The 16,424-nt window shown below is 43.1% G+C and overlaps 1 protein-coding gene across 1 annotated transcript in view; it reads right to left on the reverse strand.

Annotated features, from left to right (window-relative positions):
* The window catches only part of IPO5 (importin 5), a 46,384-nt gene extending 32,658 nt beyond the window's left edge, over nt 1-13,726 (reverse strand). The window contains exons 1-6 of the mRNA XM_075138231.1: nt 13,377-13,726; nt 8,578-8,658; nt 3,013-3,205; nt 2,397-2,499; nt 2,051-2,147; nt 805-909 (exon numbers count right to left, since the gene is read on the reverse strand). Of these exons, the coding sequence (XP_074994332.1) occupies nt 805-909; nt 2,051-2,147; nt 2,397-2,499; nt 3,013-3,205; nt 8,578-8,658; nt 13,377-13,691 (894 nt within the window). The 5' untranslated portion in view covers nt 13,692-13,726. The remainder of the gene's footprint in view (nt 1-804; nt 910-2,050; nt 2,148-2,396; nt 2,500-3,012; nt 3,206-8,577; nt 8,659-13,376) is intronic.
* Nucleotides 13,727-16,424: the final 2,698 nt, after the last annotated feature.

Genomic DNA, 16,424 nt, shown 5'->3' on the forward strand with positions numbered 1-16,424 from the left:
TTAAAATTGCCAAAAGTTCACTACCACTGTTATCACAGGTACTTGCTTATTTCCACTTTTTTCTTAATATAAAAAGAGAACTGTACTGTGAAATTGTCGTCCTTCAGAGCTCAAAACACTTCTGCCTCTGGTTTGGTTTACAACAGGCTTCCCCCCAAAAGTAAACAACCTCATAGAATTATGAGGTTAGAATAGTTAGAATTCCAACTTTTGCTCAAATTCATCCATCCTAAAAGAGATCTAATCCAGTTTCAGAAATTATATGAAGCTTAAAAAGGCATTTTGTTTGCAAGTTCCTAATTTATCAAACAATAAAGATCATTTGTCCACACTGTTGTTGTTACTCTAAGAATCCCTTGTTCAGAATAATTCTACGCTTTCCTCTAAACTGAAAAGATACAGGATATCATGAGTCAATAGATTTCCCAATTACTGATTACTTGAAATCTCAGGGCAGCCCACATTTAAAGTATATTTCAATATCATGGTTAATTTAAAAGCTGTATGATTTTGAGTTAAATACCTTAAGAAGAATTTTAACTCATTTATCTAGGTAACACTGTATAAATTAATCAGCATTGAACTATTTTCCTTAAAACCCTACCAATTAGCTTGTGTTCACAAAATTCATCAGTTTCGACTGTATCTTGCTAGTAACTGATGTCCGGCTAACTAAGATATAGTTAATCCAAGTCTCAGCAAAAATCCATATGCTACACAAATTTGCATACCAGTAATTTATGTTCGGATACAGTCAATACAGACAGTAATGGCACATTAAGCGTTACTTGTGTGGTTTCTTACCTGCAAGATGCCAGGTAGCAAGTCCGCAAAATGTTTAAGAAGGGGAAGATTGTGCTCATTAGCAAGCACAAATGCAGCTGCAGCTCTAGCAGACAGAGTCTTGATCTAGAAGACAGGCAGGATTGGAGAAAGAAACATGAAGAACTGGTAATGAAACATGCCTTCGTTTTCTTTTAACATTAGGCCTATTATTAGACTACATTTTGTATTATCATTTCCCTTTTACATTTTCCTAATAGATACAGCAATTAGTTTTTAACATGGGCTTTTACATCTTACTTCAAATTAAGGTAAAGTGATAATGAAGATCTACAGCATCTATGTCCTCCACGATACAAAAAATCGTATATCGTATTACGAGGTGGCAAGTATTCCCAAGTTTTGTTTTTGTTGTGGTGTTTTGGGTTGTGGGTTGTTTTTTTTTTTTTTTTACGAAAGAAAAAGGAAAAAAACCTATTGTTTTCAACTTCCATCCCAATTTCAAATGTGTATGCAAGTGTCAAAGACCCATTTTTCAAAAAGTGTGATCTAAGTGTTTAAAACATGCTTCTTTAAAGGCATGACTTGTGGTACTTTAGAAAATGTTACTCAGTTGACTTTCAAAGGTCAGAAAAAGTAATCCATGGGGGAGCAGCAAACTGAACCCACATACCACAGCGGGGTTTCCTATCCTTGCCCAGCATTTTTCACAACAAGAGAAACATTTTCAAAATAAAATTCTCTGCACAAATGAATAAATCTGAAGCCTTCCAGAAAATCAAGGCTTGCTAACATGCCCTTACAGCAAAGCATGCACAAACAGTTCACGGAGCAGTCATATATTCAGAGTTTTGAGACATACTGTGTACAGATACTATGTGCAGAGATACTACTTATCTACACTGTTAAACACAAGGGCCAGAAAGAGAGCTTAACAAGAAGTTTCTGACCCCTCATGCTGCTGGCTAAAACCCCTGGCTCTGCTTTGGGCCATTACAACTAGGTTTCTCCAAGCATAACTACCAGGGAAGAGTCTGGGCCTAAGCAGTGCAGATATAAGCCAGCCCGTCAGCTTTAGGATCATGAAAAGTTTTGATCCTTTCATTTTGCAGTAGGCATAGTCAAAACTCCAGATGTACATCAGTTTCAGGTAATGCAATTCTCTGGTCAGAATCTATGGTTTAACCTTTATGTTTGAGACTCCTGCACTAAGTTTCTATGCTCAGGACATACTAAAAAAAAAAAAAAGAGAACATAAAGGTCTTACTGATGGATGCTCTTGATCTTGCATACACTGAACCAGCATTCTCTTAATGACCTCCAAATAGTGTTGCTGCTGATTCCCAAAAATCCCAGGAAAATTCCTAAGGATAAGAAAAGACTAAAACATTCATAAAAATTCACACAGTTTAACCTTAACTATTACTTTAAACTTATCCATTGTTTAAGCTACAGATTGTAACTGTACATATAAGAGTTAAATAAACCACAATATAACAGAATAAATGAAATATATATGATTGCTTGTTAATTAAATTGTGACAGTTTTTCTTACATTTTTACAGACATGATTTGGCTAACCTGCAAAAATATAGCGAAGTCTGAAAGCTTACCAGAAAATATGTAGAGCAGCCTCACGCAGTCCCACGTTCTGAGAGCTGACAGAGTCAAATAAGAATTTCAGAACTTCTGGCCACTGGTTGTTGCCATCTTCATCTAGATTAAACACAACAAAGTTTTAGGATAAGCAAACTTAAGAGTGGTTAGATCTCAATTGTGCAGGGCAACCAGTCATCACTACTAAAATTAATTTAAGAAAAAAATGATCTGAAGATGTGTCCAAGTCACAGTGTAAAATATGGCTGCAATGTTAAATCTAAAGGCACTTAGGAACAGGAGATGATCTCTATTTACTGTTATATAACAGCACTCAAAAAAGAAACTGATGCAGGTGTTCAGCATAACATTCATGAGAATTTAAACAAAATTGGATTTCTAAACCTTAATACAATCTCACCTAAACTCAAGCAATTTAAAAAGCAGAGTTAAAGAATCTTATTTTTATCTGATCAAGGATAATGTAAACAAATATTAGGTTTTATTTTAAACCGTGAAATAAGTTAGCATATCATGTGCAAACATCTACACAAGACTAGAGAACAAGAGATAAAAATACAACTACTATCAATACATAAACATTTTACCACAATATCAGCTTATATAAAGTACCTATTAAGTTCCTGGCCAATTCAGCAACGATATCACAGATTTTTTTCCTCATACTGGACTGCGTTTCCAACTGAATAATCAACAGCAATCCACTTTTGATAGAGGTCTGATCATCAGGTGAAAGAGCTGGATAAACTTCTTCAAAAGCAGAAGACAAAAGACGTCGTAGAAGGACAGCTGCCATTTGCCTAGCCTATTGAATAAGAAAGTATGTATGTTAAAGTGTTTTGATATGATAATCATGCTCTTATGAGGAAAGACGACTGACGTTACACTTCCAAATGATCAGTTTTCACCGTGTAGAATTGTTTGGTGAATGGAATATCTCTCAAGCAACAGATGAAAATTATGATAGTAAGTAAAAACATAGTAAAGATACATCAGCTTACAACCATGTTTCTGACAATTATAGCTCTTCAAAGAAATAATCATGAAATCCACTGAGGTATTCAGTTTTTTCCTAGAGCTGAACCTCAGACATATTTTGTAGCAAGTTAAGGACTTAGCTTCATTATTGAAAGATGTTTAAAGCATGTCTTCAATTTTAAATGGCCCGCCGAGATAATTATAATCCAGACGGGTTTTTTTGGATTAACAAGTGACTTAATGGGACAACTTTGTCTGACAATTAACCGGTAAACCCTCCTTCATTTTCTCAAACAAGCAAACTTCATGCTACAGATTCAATTCTACAACAGTATCATTTACATATCTGTATTTATACAAAGTCCGATTCCCAAAATATCTCTCAACTATATTGCTACAGCATAACCTATAGATGAGAAACACAAACTGCTGCAAAGTCTGAACTTCTAACATACCCTGTAAAAATCAGGTATTGCTAGAACATCAGCCAAGATACTATTCTTGTTATGTTCTGCAGTCTCCAGACTCATTGTGCCTTTTTCCAATCTATCCAGCTCTCTTCTATACAGCTAGAAAGTAGTGCACACAAAGTGTCTCTATACTAGCACGAGCGAAGGACTAGAACTAGACCTTACTCTAGATTATTCCTTATCTCCTCCTCCTCCTCAACAGCTCCAGTGTGGACCAAAGCCACCACATATGTAGGATTAGTAGATCTTCCCTAGTAGATCTAAGGAAGACAGCAGGTGAACAAAGAGGGTCACAGTGCCCACTTGTGCTGTAGCTGCCATCATAAGCCAAAGTTCTCTAGCAATAGATTGTCACATGGGCAACATGGGTTAGGAAGGAGAGAGATTCCTCTGGGAATCCCACTAACAACGTGTCCAAAAACTTTAATGGTACCATAATATAATGGTATCTTTCCTTCTGCTACCCCTAGAAGCACCAATATTGTGAGCAATTGAATTTCTCCTCATTAGTATGGTGAACCTACATAGGAGAAGCCTTGACTGGGGACCAAGTTTGCTGGGACTAAACAAGCACAAACTCTGATGCAATGTCTTCCCTTACTCAGGGCATTGTGTTTCTGTGCATATTCTCTGACATTTGACAATGACTGAACTCACATTATATGCATTCCTTTCCTGAAGTAATAATAGGTGGCCAGATAGAGAATAGAGCTTGTTTTCATAAAGCACGTTGTCTCAAAGATAAGAATTTCCACCTCTGAAGAATTTAATTTAAAATATTAGAAGACTGACAAACACAGACTGATTGCAAAGTAAAAACATAAGTAACAAGGCATACAGAAAGACACAAAATCAGCACCACATGAATTAGCTCCTGGTTATTGTTACCAGCTTAGAAAAAAAATTCCCAAATTCCCTGAAGCAAATTCAAATTTGTTTGAAGAAATGACAAAGATGCAATGGAGTTCTGATAATAAATGGCATGTTTTCCTCAGCAGATATCCACCTATATATGAAAATTACCATTGTCAATTTAATTATGATGAACATGGCTGGATTAATGCAGCCCTGGGGCTGTTTCTTCTGCTTTTAGGAAGAAAGTATGTACTTTTCACACACACCAAAGGCTCTTTTATATTTAAGTATTACAAGATATGTACCCAAACAAGCATTTTAAAATCCTGCAACTTAGTGGCTATAGCTTTCAATGAGAACAGGAACAATATAAAGTGTACATCCCCAAAGAACTTCTGTCTACCAATGAAGCATAAAAAAGCAGAATTCTCTCCTAGCATTGGATTCTTCTGCATGTCTAAATTACTGAGGTGCTCGCATACAATTTGAATGTCAAAGATATTAACATAAAAAGCAGTCATAATACTCAAATTTCAACATAGGGCTTCTTATTAATAGAACTTACAGTACTTTAAAAATGTTCTAGGATTTTACGGATGATGGAACCAAGGCACAAGAAGAAAACCCACTTGCTGAGCAAGGCAGCAGCAGAATTATGAACAGAAATCTGGGATACCATGTTCTTCACTGGCATTCAAAGTGTCCAGGTAATCCCACACATTTTGTAAGAAAAAGACTGACCATCTTGTGTAGCACAGTCACAGTGATTTTTGCTTTTGTTTTACTGTTCCTTTTAAGTCCTCAAGGAGGAAAACATGCATGGATGGAAGCAATCAATATTTAGGACATGGCCCAAGGATGGACTTGCACAATCTCATTTGGGGATCCAGTCCCATGTGGAATTCAAAGCATGCAGTGCCTAAAGTCCAAAGGCAGAACTGTGGTGCAGCAGAAGTCCATGGGCTGCCTTCCTTCCCCTCCAAATGCTGAGCAGGAAGCTGCCCACAGCACTAGCTTTCAGACTAAGAAATGCAATCTCTTCATGTGACAATATGGAGAGGGAAAAGGGAAAGGTCAGAGCCCTCTAAGAGGGCTGCGAGTACAGCAGAAACACAGTTTTACACAACATTTGCTACTGTATTTCACAGTGCTTGAAATTAGTCAACTGTAAATTAGGACACAATTGAAAAGTGCCAAACTAGAGTTAACCAGGAAGAAAACGAATGCAGGAGAATATGCAGAACTTCTGTTCCTCTCTAAGATTTAGGCAGTTATCAAAACTGTAGAGGAAGAAGCCTCTAACACCTCAGACACATTCTGAGAATAAAAATTGTCAAATAAACTGAATATATACTACCTTTCTGCTCAACTCTTTAAAATGCAGTTGCATAGGAAGAAGTAGCGTCCTAACTTCATAAGAGTGAGACTACAGGTTCAGGAAGCTGGAGACAGGGGTTCAAGACCCCCTTTAGCCTGAGGTGTACAAACTCGCCTACCATGTGGCAGAGAAGTGTTCTAACTCCTAGGTCATGTGCTTTCCTCCACTTCTGTGAACAGTGTTACCCTGCTATCAGGAAAATATGAAATGAGAACAGAGGGAAAAGGTGATTATTTCCACATTTTAGGCATTTGGTTAGAAGGAGAAAACCTGTTATACAGTCAGTTTTTAGAAGGGTAATTCCTTATCTAGCTTAATGGGGTTTTTTTCCATGTCAAATGCAAGGGGTCCTGGGAGCAGGATCTGAATCCCTGTTTCCCCATTTAAATGACAAAATTACTAGGTTGCAGAGTCAGGATTCCCTCAACTGCTGTCCAAATAGTCCTATGAATCTTATATTCTCTACAACACAGCAGCCCAGCTACTGCAAACAGGATGGAGTGTTTTCTTCAGCCTAGTTTTCCTGGGAGGGCGTAAAGCAATACAGAGGCTTCAGGATGAACAGGGATCTGAACCCAGCTTTCCCATAGCCTGGGCAAGGGATCTTTAAAGTTCTAAGGCTTCTTCCAGCAGCCTGTGTTCGGTGGTGCTGGTACCTTCGATGTGCTTAGAGGATACCCACCAGGCCCAAAGCCCTATCCACTGGTGACATATGCACTGTGCTGCCCAACATTTGGATCTACATAAAACATATGCAGACATATGCAGCTGAAGTGCCCAGCTGTTCATACCAGCACCATACTGAACACGCACAGAATGCTTCCCTGCGTGTTTAAATGCAATATTTATATCAAGCATGGGGATGACTTCACTTAGGCTCTAATTAGGCTACTATGTATTTGGATTTACAGGGAAGAGAGGTTGTTCGCAGGTTTTATTAATCAGGATTTTTTGAGTCCAGCACCTAATGTCTACTTAAGTTATGGGCTAACATTTAAACCTTTCTTTGATTTATCCATTGGTGGAGTTAAATGTCAAGTTATTCTACAAATGTTAACCTCTGATGTCTTTGGTAAGAGTAACTTCTACAGGTGAAAAGTTTCTTTGTGCTTGAGTAAGTTGGAAGCCAAGTCATTGGCAAGATTCTGAACAAGTTTTAGACTGTGCTATTTCCTTAGCTGATGTAAAGGGAATAAAATCAGTAAATACATGGAGCAAGTATTTATTTACACAAGCATGACTTTGTAGTTGTCACTCAGACTTATCAAATGTATTCAATACAAAACAAAAGCATAGGCAATGGAGCTATGACTTCTAGGCCATAGTATTATCTTCTGATGAAAAAGGGGCAGCGATACATCTTATTTTTCATGGCAAACTTAAATACAGGAGGGACTGCTCTACAGCTTTCTATCATTTGAAACATCTCAGAGGGGCAGGAGGGAGAATTACACAGCTCTTATGCAACCAGTTGCTAGTACAATATTGAAGAACTGTGTCAGAAGAACACTGCTTTGTAGGTAGATAAGCATCAGTATTAGTAAGCTGATACTTACTGAGCATTAAAAAGCACAAATAGCATCTACCTCTAAACTGAATACAATCTACCAGAAGAGATCATTATCCAGAGAGAAACAGCACGCTTATACTCTCCTTATAATATTGTTCGAAATTCTACATGCTACATCCTTCCATTGTTCAGTAAAACTCTAATTAAAAAAAAAACCTCAAACGTTTTTACTTTTAAGTGACTCTGAAGTTTGCGATATCTTGAAAGCTTAGTAGTTCTTCGCTCTGCATATCCAAGTGAATAATAGTTCTTCCAAGAAGTAATATACCTGATTGCTAAAGTCTGTGAGTCTTTACAAAACTAAGGAATAACAAAAAGGCACAGTTACTGTATGCCCACAGAAAAGTTTTATATACTGCTTAGAATGCTCTCCATTCAGTCTATAACACTGCTAGATGACTTAATGAGCATATCCTCCTGAAACAGGACAAAAAGCAAAAGCCATCTGAATAAAACATGCAAAACAACCGCTACCTTATCTTTCCCCAATTCCGATTTGATAAGCACAAGAAGTTTCAGATGATACATAAGTTTAACACATTTAGGCACAGGACCCCAAAATGGAAAGCATTTCTCAACTGTAACTTGAAGGAACATCACAGTAACAGTCATATATTAGTTACACATTTTAAGGAAAGAACCCATTCATTAAGCAAAACACACAACCAGAAAACAATGGACATCTAAGCAGTCACTTATGAAAGACTACTTTTGAAACCAAATATCCTACATCAAAAAGTCTCAGCTAGTGAACTTGACATGCAACACACTAGATGAGTTGTCCCTCTACAAATGTGCAGTAAATTAAGAGGATTCAGTTAATGCCCCACTTGTCCATTTATCCCAAAATGACCAACACTGATTTCTTCTCCGCTTCTCCAAGTTCCCTTGAAAATCTGCAGAATTCAAAGATTATTGAGACATACCTCCTCAGCAGCAGCAGTATTCCTGATTGCTTGTAGAAGGAACGTGATCTTAGATTGACCTGGAATATTCTCATATGCCTCCTGCATAAAAAGGGATGCAGTTTATTGTAAACAATTACTAGAAAGCCTGTGTTAAGTATTAATATGAATCGACCTTCCTTTTAAAACAACTTCACTATCCATCCAGTCAATAGAAAATAACATAGCAAAAAAATTAAACCTATCAAAATAAAATTTTCTGACCTCTTTTAAAATCATGAGTAAAATCTTAGTTACCTAATAAGACCTGCCATATTGGAATGATCTACATATGCATTACTGGCCACTTATGAGATGAGTTAAGAAATACAACTTAAACGGAACATGTATCCTCCTGGAAATAAAACATATACAGAACACGTATCCTCCTGGGAATCCATCGTTGCTTCTATGACTGAACTATGACCAACAGATTAATAACCACTGACAAATGTACACTCCAAAAAACTGTTCAGTTCTTTTTCTGAACCTTTTTATGGACTTTACAATGTCACGTGGCAGTCACACATCTCAACCACATGTTTTGAATAAGAACTTTTCATTTTTAAACTCCTGCCTGAATTTCAGAAAGAGAGACTATTTAGTCTCCCCCTTAAGGAAACCCTCTTAATAAAATGGAAAGTTTAATGAGAAGTTCAGTTATGTTGTCTTACACACTTCTGGCATGCAGTTCATTCACTATGGCTTTTTAAATTAGATTGTTACTTCGAAGCTAGAGTAAGAACACAGCAAAACAACTTTTGCTATCCAAAACATGGTATACATGAGCATTTTAGAACTATAAATGCTTGTTTCTAATATACCAAACCTATGTAGGTAAAAGCAGGGGAATTACAAGCTGAAGAGCAACCACTTAACACATTCAGAAATAGTTCTATACTTACTAACTCTGAAAGAGTTTTTTGTGGACACAATCTTGAAGATAAATTACTCCACTCTTTCCAAATATTCACTATCTCATTCTGAACTCAAGGAACAAGCCTACTACACAAAGCCCAGGTTCATTTCAGTCAGTTCCCTGCCTGCCTACTTCCTATTCTTACCATTGCAGCAGCTCTTTCTAATACTCTAACAAAGTTACACACCTTGACAGTATACTTGCTATTTTCAATAAAGTAGTTTCCTCATCATACGTTTGATATTAGACATCATCTTCCTCCACTTTCTGTACCTGTTTCCTTGTAGGCCTCGTTCATAGACTCAGTTCTTACTTCATATTCTCTCTAGTTGCTAATATACACTCACAGTCAATGAGACTCTGAATCCCCAGTGAATCCCTGTATTTAATCTAATCATTTCATGGAGACTGCAAATTAAATGAGGTTTAGGGTCAGAATAGAAAGTCTTCTCAGATTAACCATTTCCATGAATGTATATATTTATATTGCACTATTATCTACAAATACAAATACAGACACAAGAAGGTGCCCTAAACAAAGGCCCAGCATGGACCTAAAGCTATGCTTTCATGGACAGCTAAAGCACTATAAAAGCTGGCTTCCCTCATGCCAATTCTGATAATAACGAAATTCTATTCTGAGTCGTTTAAAACTCACTAGAAATGGCAGCAACCTACCCAGTTGTTCACTGGCATAATTCTGTCAATTCAGTAAACTGGATTCAGAGGATGCTAAAGAGCACCAGGGCAAGGTAGGCAAGAGGAACATATGGCCAAAACCACAACCTTCCGCCTGTGCTGGTGGAGGACTACTTTGCTGGCTCCACCCATCTTACTACCAGCCTTGGCTATGCCCTAACTACGTACCTGGATCCTGCTACATCTTCACTGTATTCTTTTAGTTCATGATTAGTTCCCCAGTTACCTTATTTGCACCTTAGGTACAAACTTCTCACACAGCATGACTAACTTTCAGAATACGTGCAAGCAAATATCTATTATCTACACTTAGTACTCATGTTCTTCAAACCCGAGAAATATATTTTAAAAAAGAGCATAAAATCACCAAGAAAAAGTAAATAGAAGTTTCTCTATCAGAAGACAGACACACAAATAAGAGAAAGACAAGCTTTTACAGTCAACAGAAAACATTCCAGTAATTTTTAATGGGAGATAAAATGAATGAACCAGGTTTCAGCAAACTGGTCAGAATAAGTTATGAGTGTGCTAGCACATCCATAGATCCATATACATAATACTTAAATAAAAACAGGTTTTAGGCAATTAGACTTTCCTTCCCCCGCTTCTGTTTTTTACAGTTTTCACTACACCTCCAGCCAAACAGGCTATGACTCTACGTCTCCATCAAGTCTAGTTTTCAACATAACACCCCTCACCCTAATCTCAATGACCAGACCTATTAGCAATAACCCAAGTCTGTCTCCTTCAGTTCCCTGTCCATCCATTTCTCATTCTCACTGGTTTTCATTGGACACAAATGAAAACCTGCTATTCAATTTACCTGCTGTTATTTGAATCCCTATAGTATTCAATATTGCCTTCCAACAGTAAGTACACTTTAAAAAACCTGATTGGTGGGGTTTTTTTTTGGCAGATGTTTAAGACCAAATATGAGTCCTGTATGATTTTAGTAAGCAGATATTCTAAAGGCTATGCAATACTTTCCTTTCATCCAAAGAAGTCTTACTTCAAGAAACACACAGCTTTAAAAAAAAAAAAAAAGAAAAGAAAAAAAAGAGAAAAAAAGAAATCAATCTACCTACACTATAGAGAGAGATATTTGTGTTTCTAGGTACAAGTTCGTTAACCCACCATGAAGAAGACTGAGCTGGAATCTTCACAGCCGTGCATGGTGGAAGAATGAGAGACAACAAGCACAAATTGAAAAAAGGAGGTTCAGACTGGATTGAGGTTCAGACCTCTTTGCTCTAATGAGGACAACCAAGCAGAAGCGGGTTGCTCAGAGAGCTTGTGCAGTCTCCATTCTTGGAGGTTTTCAAGGTCCAACAGGACAAAGCCCCGAGTGACCTGATCTGACCTGATAGCTGACACTGCTTTGAGGAGAAGATTGCACTACAGACCTCCTGAGGACCCTTCCACTCTGAATGATCCTAAACCATAAAAATAGTTCTAATATAGCTTGGAAATATGCAGAAACCAATGCCACATTCAGTGCAGTTAAAATTTAAGTAAAAATTATACTACTTGCTTGTATCTATATACGAAACTAATGGACTTGAAAAGCTTGGTAATCTATCATGACAATTAAGATTTCTTATTCTGATTGACCATAGTGTATATGTAACTAAGAAGATTCAACAAACTCCAGCTCAGTTCCAAGCAAGTTTCTGACAGAATATGCCAGCTGTAAGAATCTAAGTTTTAGACTTTCTTTTCCAAGAATGATTTATTTCACAGGCATTGTGACATAGCTGTCCAACAAATTTGTGTTGTTACAATTTTAATAAAGTTCAAAAAGTTGTGAGAAATGTTCTTATGTTACATGCAGGCAGTTGAGAAGAGAAAGAAATTCAGCTCCCAGGGAACAGCCTCCGTTCCATGCCTATATTCAAGAGTGTGGGAATAATTATTGCTGCTTCTCTAGAAAGCATTTGTAGTAATCAATACTGAACTTCGCTGGGTTCCTAAAAATGTATGTCTTCCCTCCTTCTCACTCCCAAATTATATTTCAGGAATTTTCACTGCAGCATCAGGAACAATAATACTTTTTATTCTTCGCCAAACAATGTGCTGAACTCTGCTGACCGCTGAAGTGATGAGAGTGATAAAAGACCCGATGCAGCCATGCAGTGGGAATTCATGCTAAACCTAGACACTAGTATTTAATTCAATGGGAGAGATTCCCCACTAGGCTTGACAATGGAGTCTTAAGCATGACAGAGAGAAAGAATTAACGTGGCTTAGCCATCACAAAGAATTTTAGCTGAAATAACACATCTGAAAAGTTTTTGCTGATAACAGAGAAACTCAGTATATTGAAAACGCTTCTTTTAGTGAAATATTTCTTAGCTGACGGAACACTTGAATACACGGCCCATTCCGAAGTTAAAAACCAAACTACTGTGTGGGAAGAGAGGAAGTCCTCGGCGGGCGGGGGGGCGCCTGCTGCCCCGCTCCTGGCCCGGCACAGGCGGCACGCCCGGGGGGCACGGACCCTCTGCGAGGGCCGCTTCAGGAGCGCAGAAACGAGGCGCTTCAATCACGCCCCTCGGAGCCCCGCACTCACGGAGGGCAGACACCCGCCCTGACTCCGTTTGGGGCCCCCCTCCCCCGCGCCAGCGAGGACCGGACCCACCACCCGCCGCCGGCCTGGCCTCCCCTCCCCGGCAGAGCCGGGGCCGCGCTCCGTCACGCCGGGAGGAACCAGCACAGGCCCCGTCTCGCCATGGGCAACGGGGAGAAATAGCCCCCGGGGGGCTCCACACGGGCGCGGCGGGGGGAGCGGACACGAGGCGGCCGAGGGCCGAGCGGTGCCAGACACGCAGAGCCGCCGCGGGGCGGGGGGGGAGACCCCTCGCGCCCTCACGCGCACGGGCGGGCGCCAGCGGCCGGAGCCCTCGCCCTCGCCAACGGCCGGAGCGGTCCCCGCGCCCCGCCGGGGGGAACCGCCGCAACCGCCCGGCTCCCCCGCGGAGGGCCGGCGCCGACGGGGTGGAAGGCCCGGGCCGCCCCCGCAGCAGCTGGTGCCGCTGCTCACACGTGGGGCTCGGCCGGCCTCGCCGCCTCCCTGCTCCCCCCGCCGCTCCCTCCCTCCGGCAAGGTCTGGGAGGTCTGACAGGCCGGCTTGGCGCCCAGGGCCGGGGCGAGGCGGACCCGTTACCTCGGCCTGCTTGCGGACCGCATTGTCTGGGCTGAGCAGGTTGCCCAGGAGAAGGTAGAACTGCTGCTGCTCCTGCTCCGCCGTCGCCGCCATTGCTGCGAAAGGGAAAGAGAGCGAGGCCGGCCGGGCGGGGAAAGGGAGGCGGGGAGGGGGAAAGCCGGCCTCGCCGCCAGCGGAGGGAGAGAGGGCGGAGCCGCAGCCGCCGCGCTCTGCTCCCGGCTCCCCCCTGGGGCCGGCCGCGCCAGCCGCGCTCTCGAACGCTGCCATTGGCTGCGACGCACGGGGTCTCGCCCCCGATTGGCCTGCCTTCTCCATGACGTCCTGGGACTCGGGGCGAAAGGGGGAGAGGAGAGCGACTGAACAACCGTCCCTGAATGAGGGTTTGTCTCTTCTTTTCTCATTGGTGCGTCTCCGGGCCGGAGGTGGGAGGCAGAGGCGGGGAAACGCCCCGAAGGGCACTCTCATTGGCGGGCGTCTCTAGCAATCTCGGCGGGATTGGTCAGAGGCGCGGTGGGGCGGTGCGGGAAGGGAGGGGTCGCGCCGGGACGCCGGGACGCCGAGCTGGGGCAGGGGGGGTGGGGGAGGGGAGGGGAGGGGAGGGGAGGGGAGGGGAGGGGAGGGGAAGGAAAGCGCGGGAGATTGCAAGGCGTCTCCTCGCGGGGTGCCACCGCCTCCCTCTCCTGCTCGGTGACGTCGTGCTGCTGCTCCGCCCCCTGCCCGCTCCTCCCCCCCCCGAGGGCGGCGTGGGGAGAGGTGCCTGTGAGCCCCAGCCGCCGGAGCCCTGCTGCGGGGGGCCTGTGTGTGACCTCACCGGGCGCGTAAAGGCACCGAGGGCAGTGACTCAACTGGATCTCGGCTGCTGAGCGGCAGCTTGCTGAGGTGTGGGGGGGGTAACAGCGATCGCGGGTTCGTACAACGCGGGAGAAACCACTCGGCACGCATCTGGCTTGCGGAATAGATGGACGTTAAGGGTTTTCACTGATAGGCTGGCGTGGCAGGTGCATGTATGGGTCTAAGGCATAGCATAGAATCATTAAGGTTGGAAAAGACCTCTGAGATCATCGAGTCCAACTGTCAACCCAACACCACGATACCCACTACACCATGTCCCTAAGTGCCTCATCTACACGTCTTTTAAATACCTCCAGGGATGGTGGCTCAACCACTTCCCTGGGCAGCCTGTTCCAAGGCCTGACCACTCTTCCAGTAAAGAAATTTCTCCTAATGTCCAATCTAAACCTCCCTTGGCGCAACTTGAGGCCATTTCCTCTCGTCCTATCGCTAGTTACTTGGCAGAAGAGACCAATACCCACCTCGCTACAACCTCCTTTCAGGTAGTTGTAGAGCGCGATGAGGTCTCCCCTCAGCCTCCTCTTCTCCAGGCTAAACAACCCCAGTTCCCTCAGCCGCTCCTCATAAGACTTGTGCTCCAGGCCCTTCACCAGCTTCATTGCCCTTCTCTGGACACGCTCCAGCACCTCAATGTCCTTCTTGTATTGAGGGGCCCAAAACTGAACACAGGATTCGAGGTGCGGCCTCACCAGTGCCGAGGACAGGGGCACGATCACCTCCCTACTCATGCTGGCCACACTATTTCTGATACAGGCCAGGATGCCGTTGGCCTTCTTGGCCACCTGGGCACACTGCCGGCTCACGTTCAGCCGGCTGTCAACCAGCACCCCCAGGTCCTTTTCCTCCGGGCGGCTTTCCAGCCACTCTTCCCCAAGCCTGTAGCGTTGCCTGGGGTTGTTGTGGCCGAAGTGCAGGACCCGGCACTTGGCCTTGTTGAACCTCATACAGTTGGCCTCAGGCCATCGATCCAGCCTGTCCAGGTCCCTCTGCAGAGCCTTCCTACCCTCGAGCAGATCAACACTCCCACCCAACTTGGTGTCATCTGCAAACTTACTGAGGGAGCACTCGATCCCCTCGTCCAGGTCATTGATAAAGATATTGAACAGGACCGGACCCAGTACTGAGCCCTGGGGAACACCGCTCGTGACCGGCCACCAACTGGATTTAACTCCATTCACCACAGCTCTCTGGGCTCGGCCGTCCAGCCAGTTTTTTACCCAGCGAAGAGTGCACCTGTCTAGGCCGTGAGCCGCCAGCTTCTCTAGGAGAATGCTGTGGGAGACAGTGTCAAAGGCTTTACTGAAGTCCAGGTAGACCACATCCACAGCCTTTCCCTCATCCACTAGGCGGGTCACCTGGTCATAGAAGGAGATCGGGTTGGTCAAGCAGGACCTGCCTTCCGTGAACCCGCACTGGCTGGGCCTGATCCCCTGGTTGTCCTGGACATGGCTTGTGAGCGCCTTCAGGATGAACTGCTCCATAATCATCCCCGGCACCGAGGTCAGGCTGACAGGCCTGTAGTTCCCCAGATCCTTCTTCTGGCCGTTCTTGTAGATGGGCATCACATTGGCAAGCATAAAGGTGTAGGATCCAATGCGTTAGCCTGCTTTGTATACATTTATATGGGTCCTCGTCCAGTTCTGCTTCAGATGAGTCTGGTATTCCTCACATACTTCCACATGTATTTTCATGTTCAAATGGCTTGGTCAAAGCTATGTCAGATCTACAGTCAATAGTACGCTACGTTCACAAATCCCAAGTATGCGATTGAATAAAAGGTAGTTAGTATTCCCTGTGCTCACATGGAATATAAGGTTCATAATGCACATGGTGAGAGGCTTTGAACATTGCCCTGCTCACCGGTGAAGGTCTTTCTGCCTCGGGGTGGACTAACGAGCTGTTTGGGGTTCAGCCGTGAGGCAGTGGCTGGCCAAATCTGGTCCCGTCTGGGCAGGCATTGCAGCTGGGCTCTGTCCAGGGGATGCGAGCACTTTAAAAGCAAGAGGGAGCAGCCAGTGAGCTGATGGGAAAAAGATAGAAACAGCTTCTTGACTGAATTAAGAAAGAATTGCAGGCAGAGCTAGAGGATGATTTTAAGCTGACTGAAAGCTCAGAAGGACCAAAAGTGAAGATGAATTATGAAAGCAAGCATGCTTTCTAATGTGAAGTGCTCTTCTGTAAATGTCCTCAGACCCC

This window comes from Calonectris borealis, chromosome 1 (genome assembly GCF_964195595.1).
Source record: "Calonectris borealis chromosome 1, bCalBor7.hap1.2, whole genome shotgun sequence".
Taxonomy (NCBI): domain Eukaryota; kingdom Metazoa; phylum Chordata; class Aves; order Procellariiformes; family Procellariidae; genus Calonectris; species Calonectris borealis.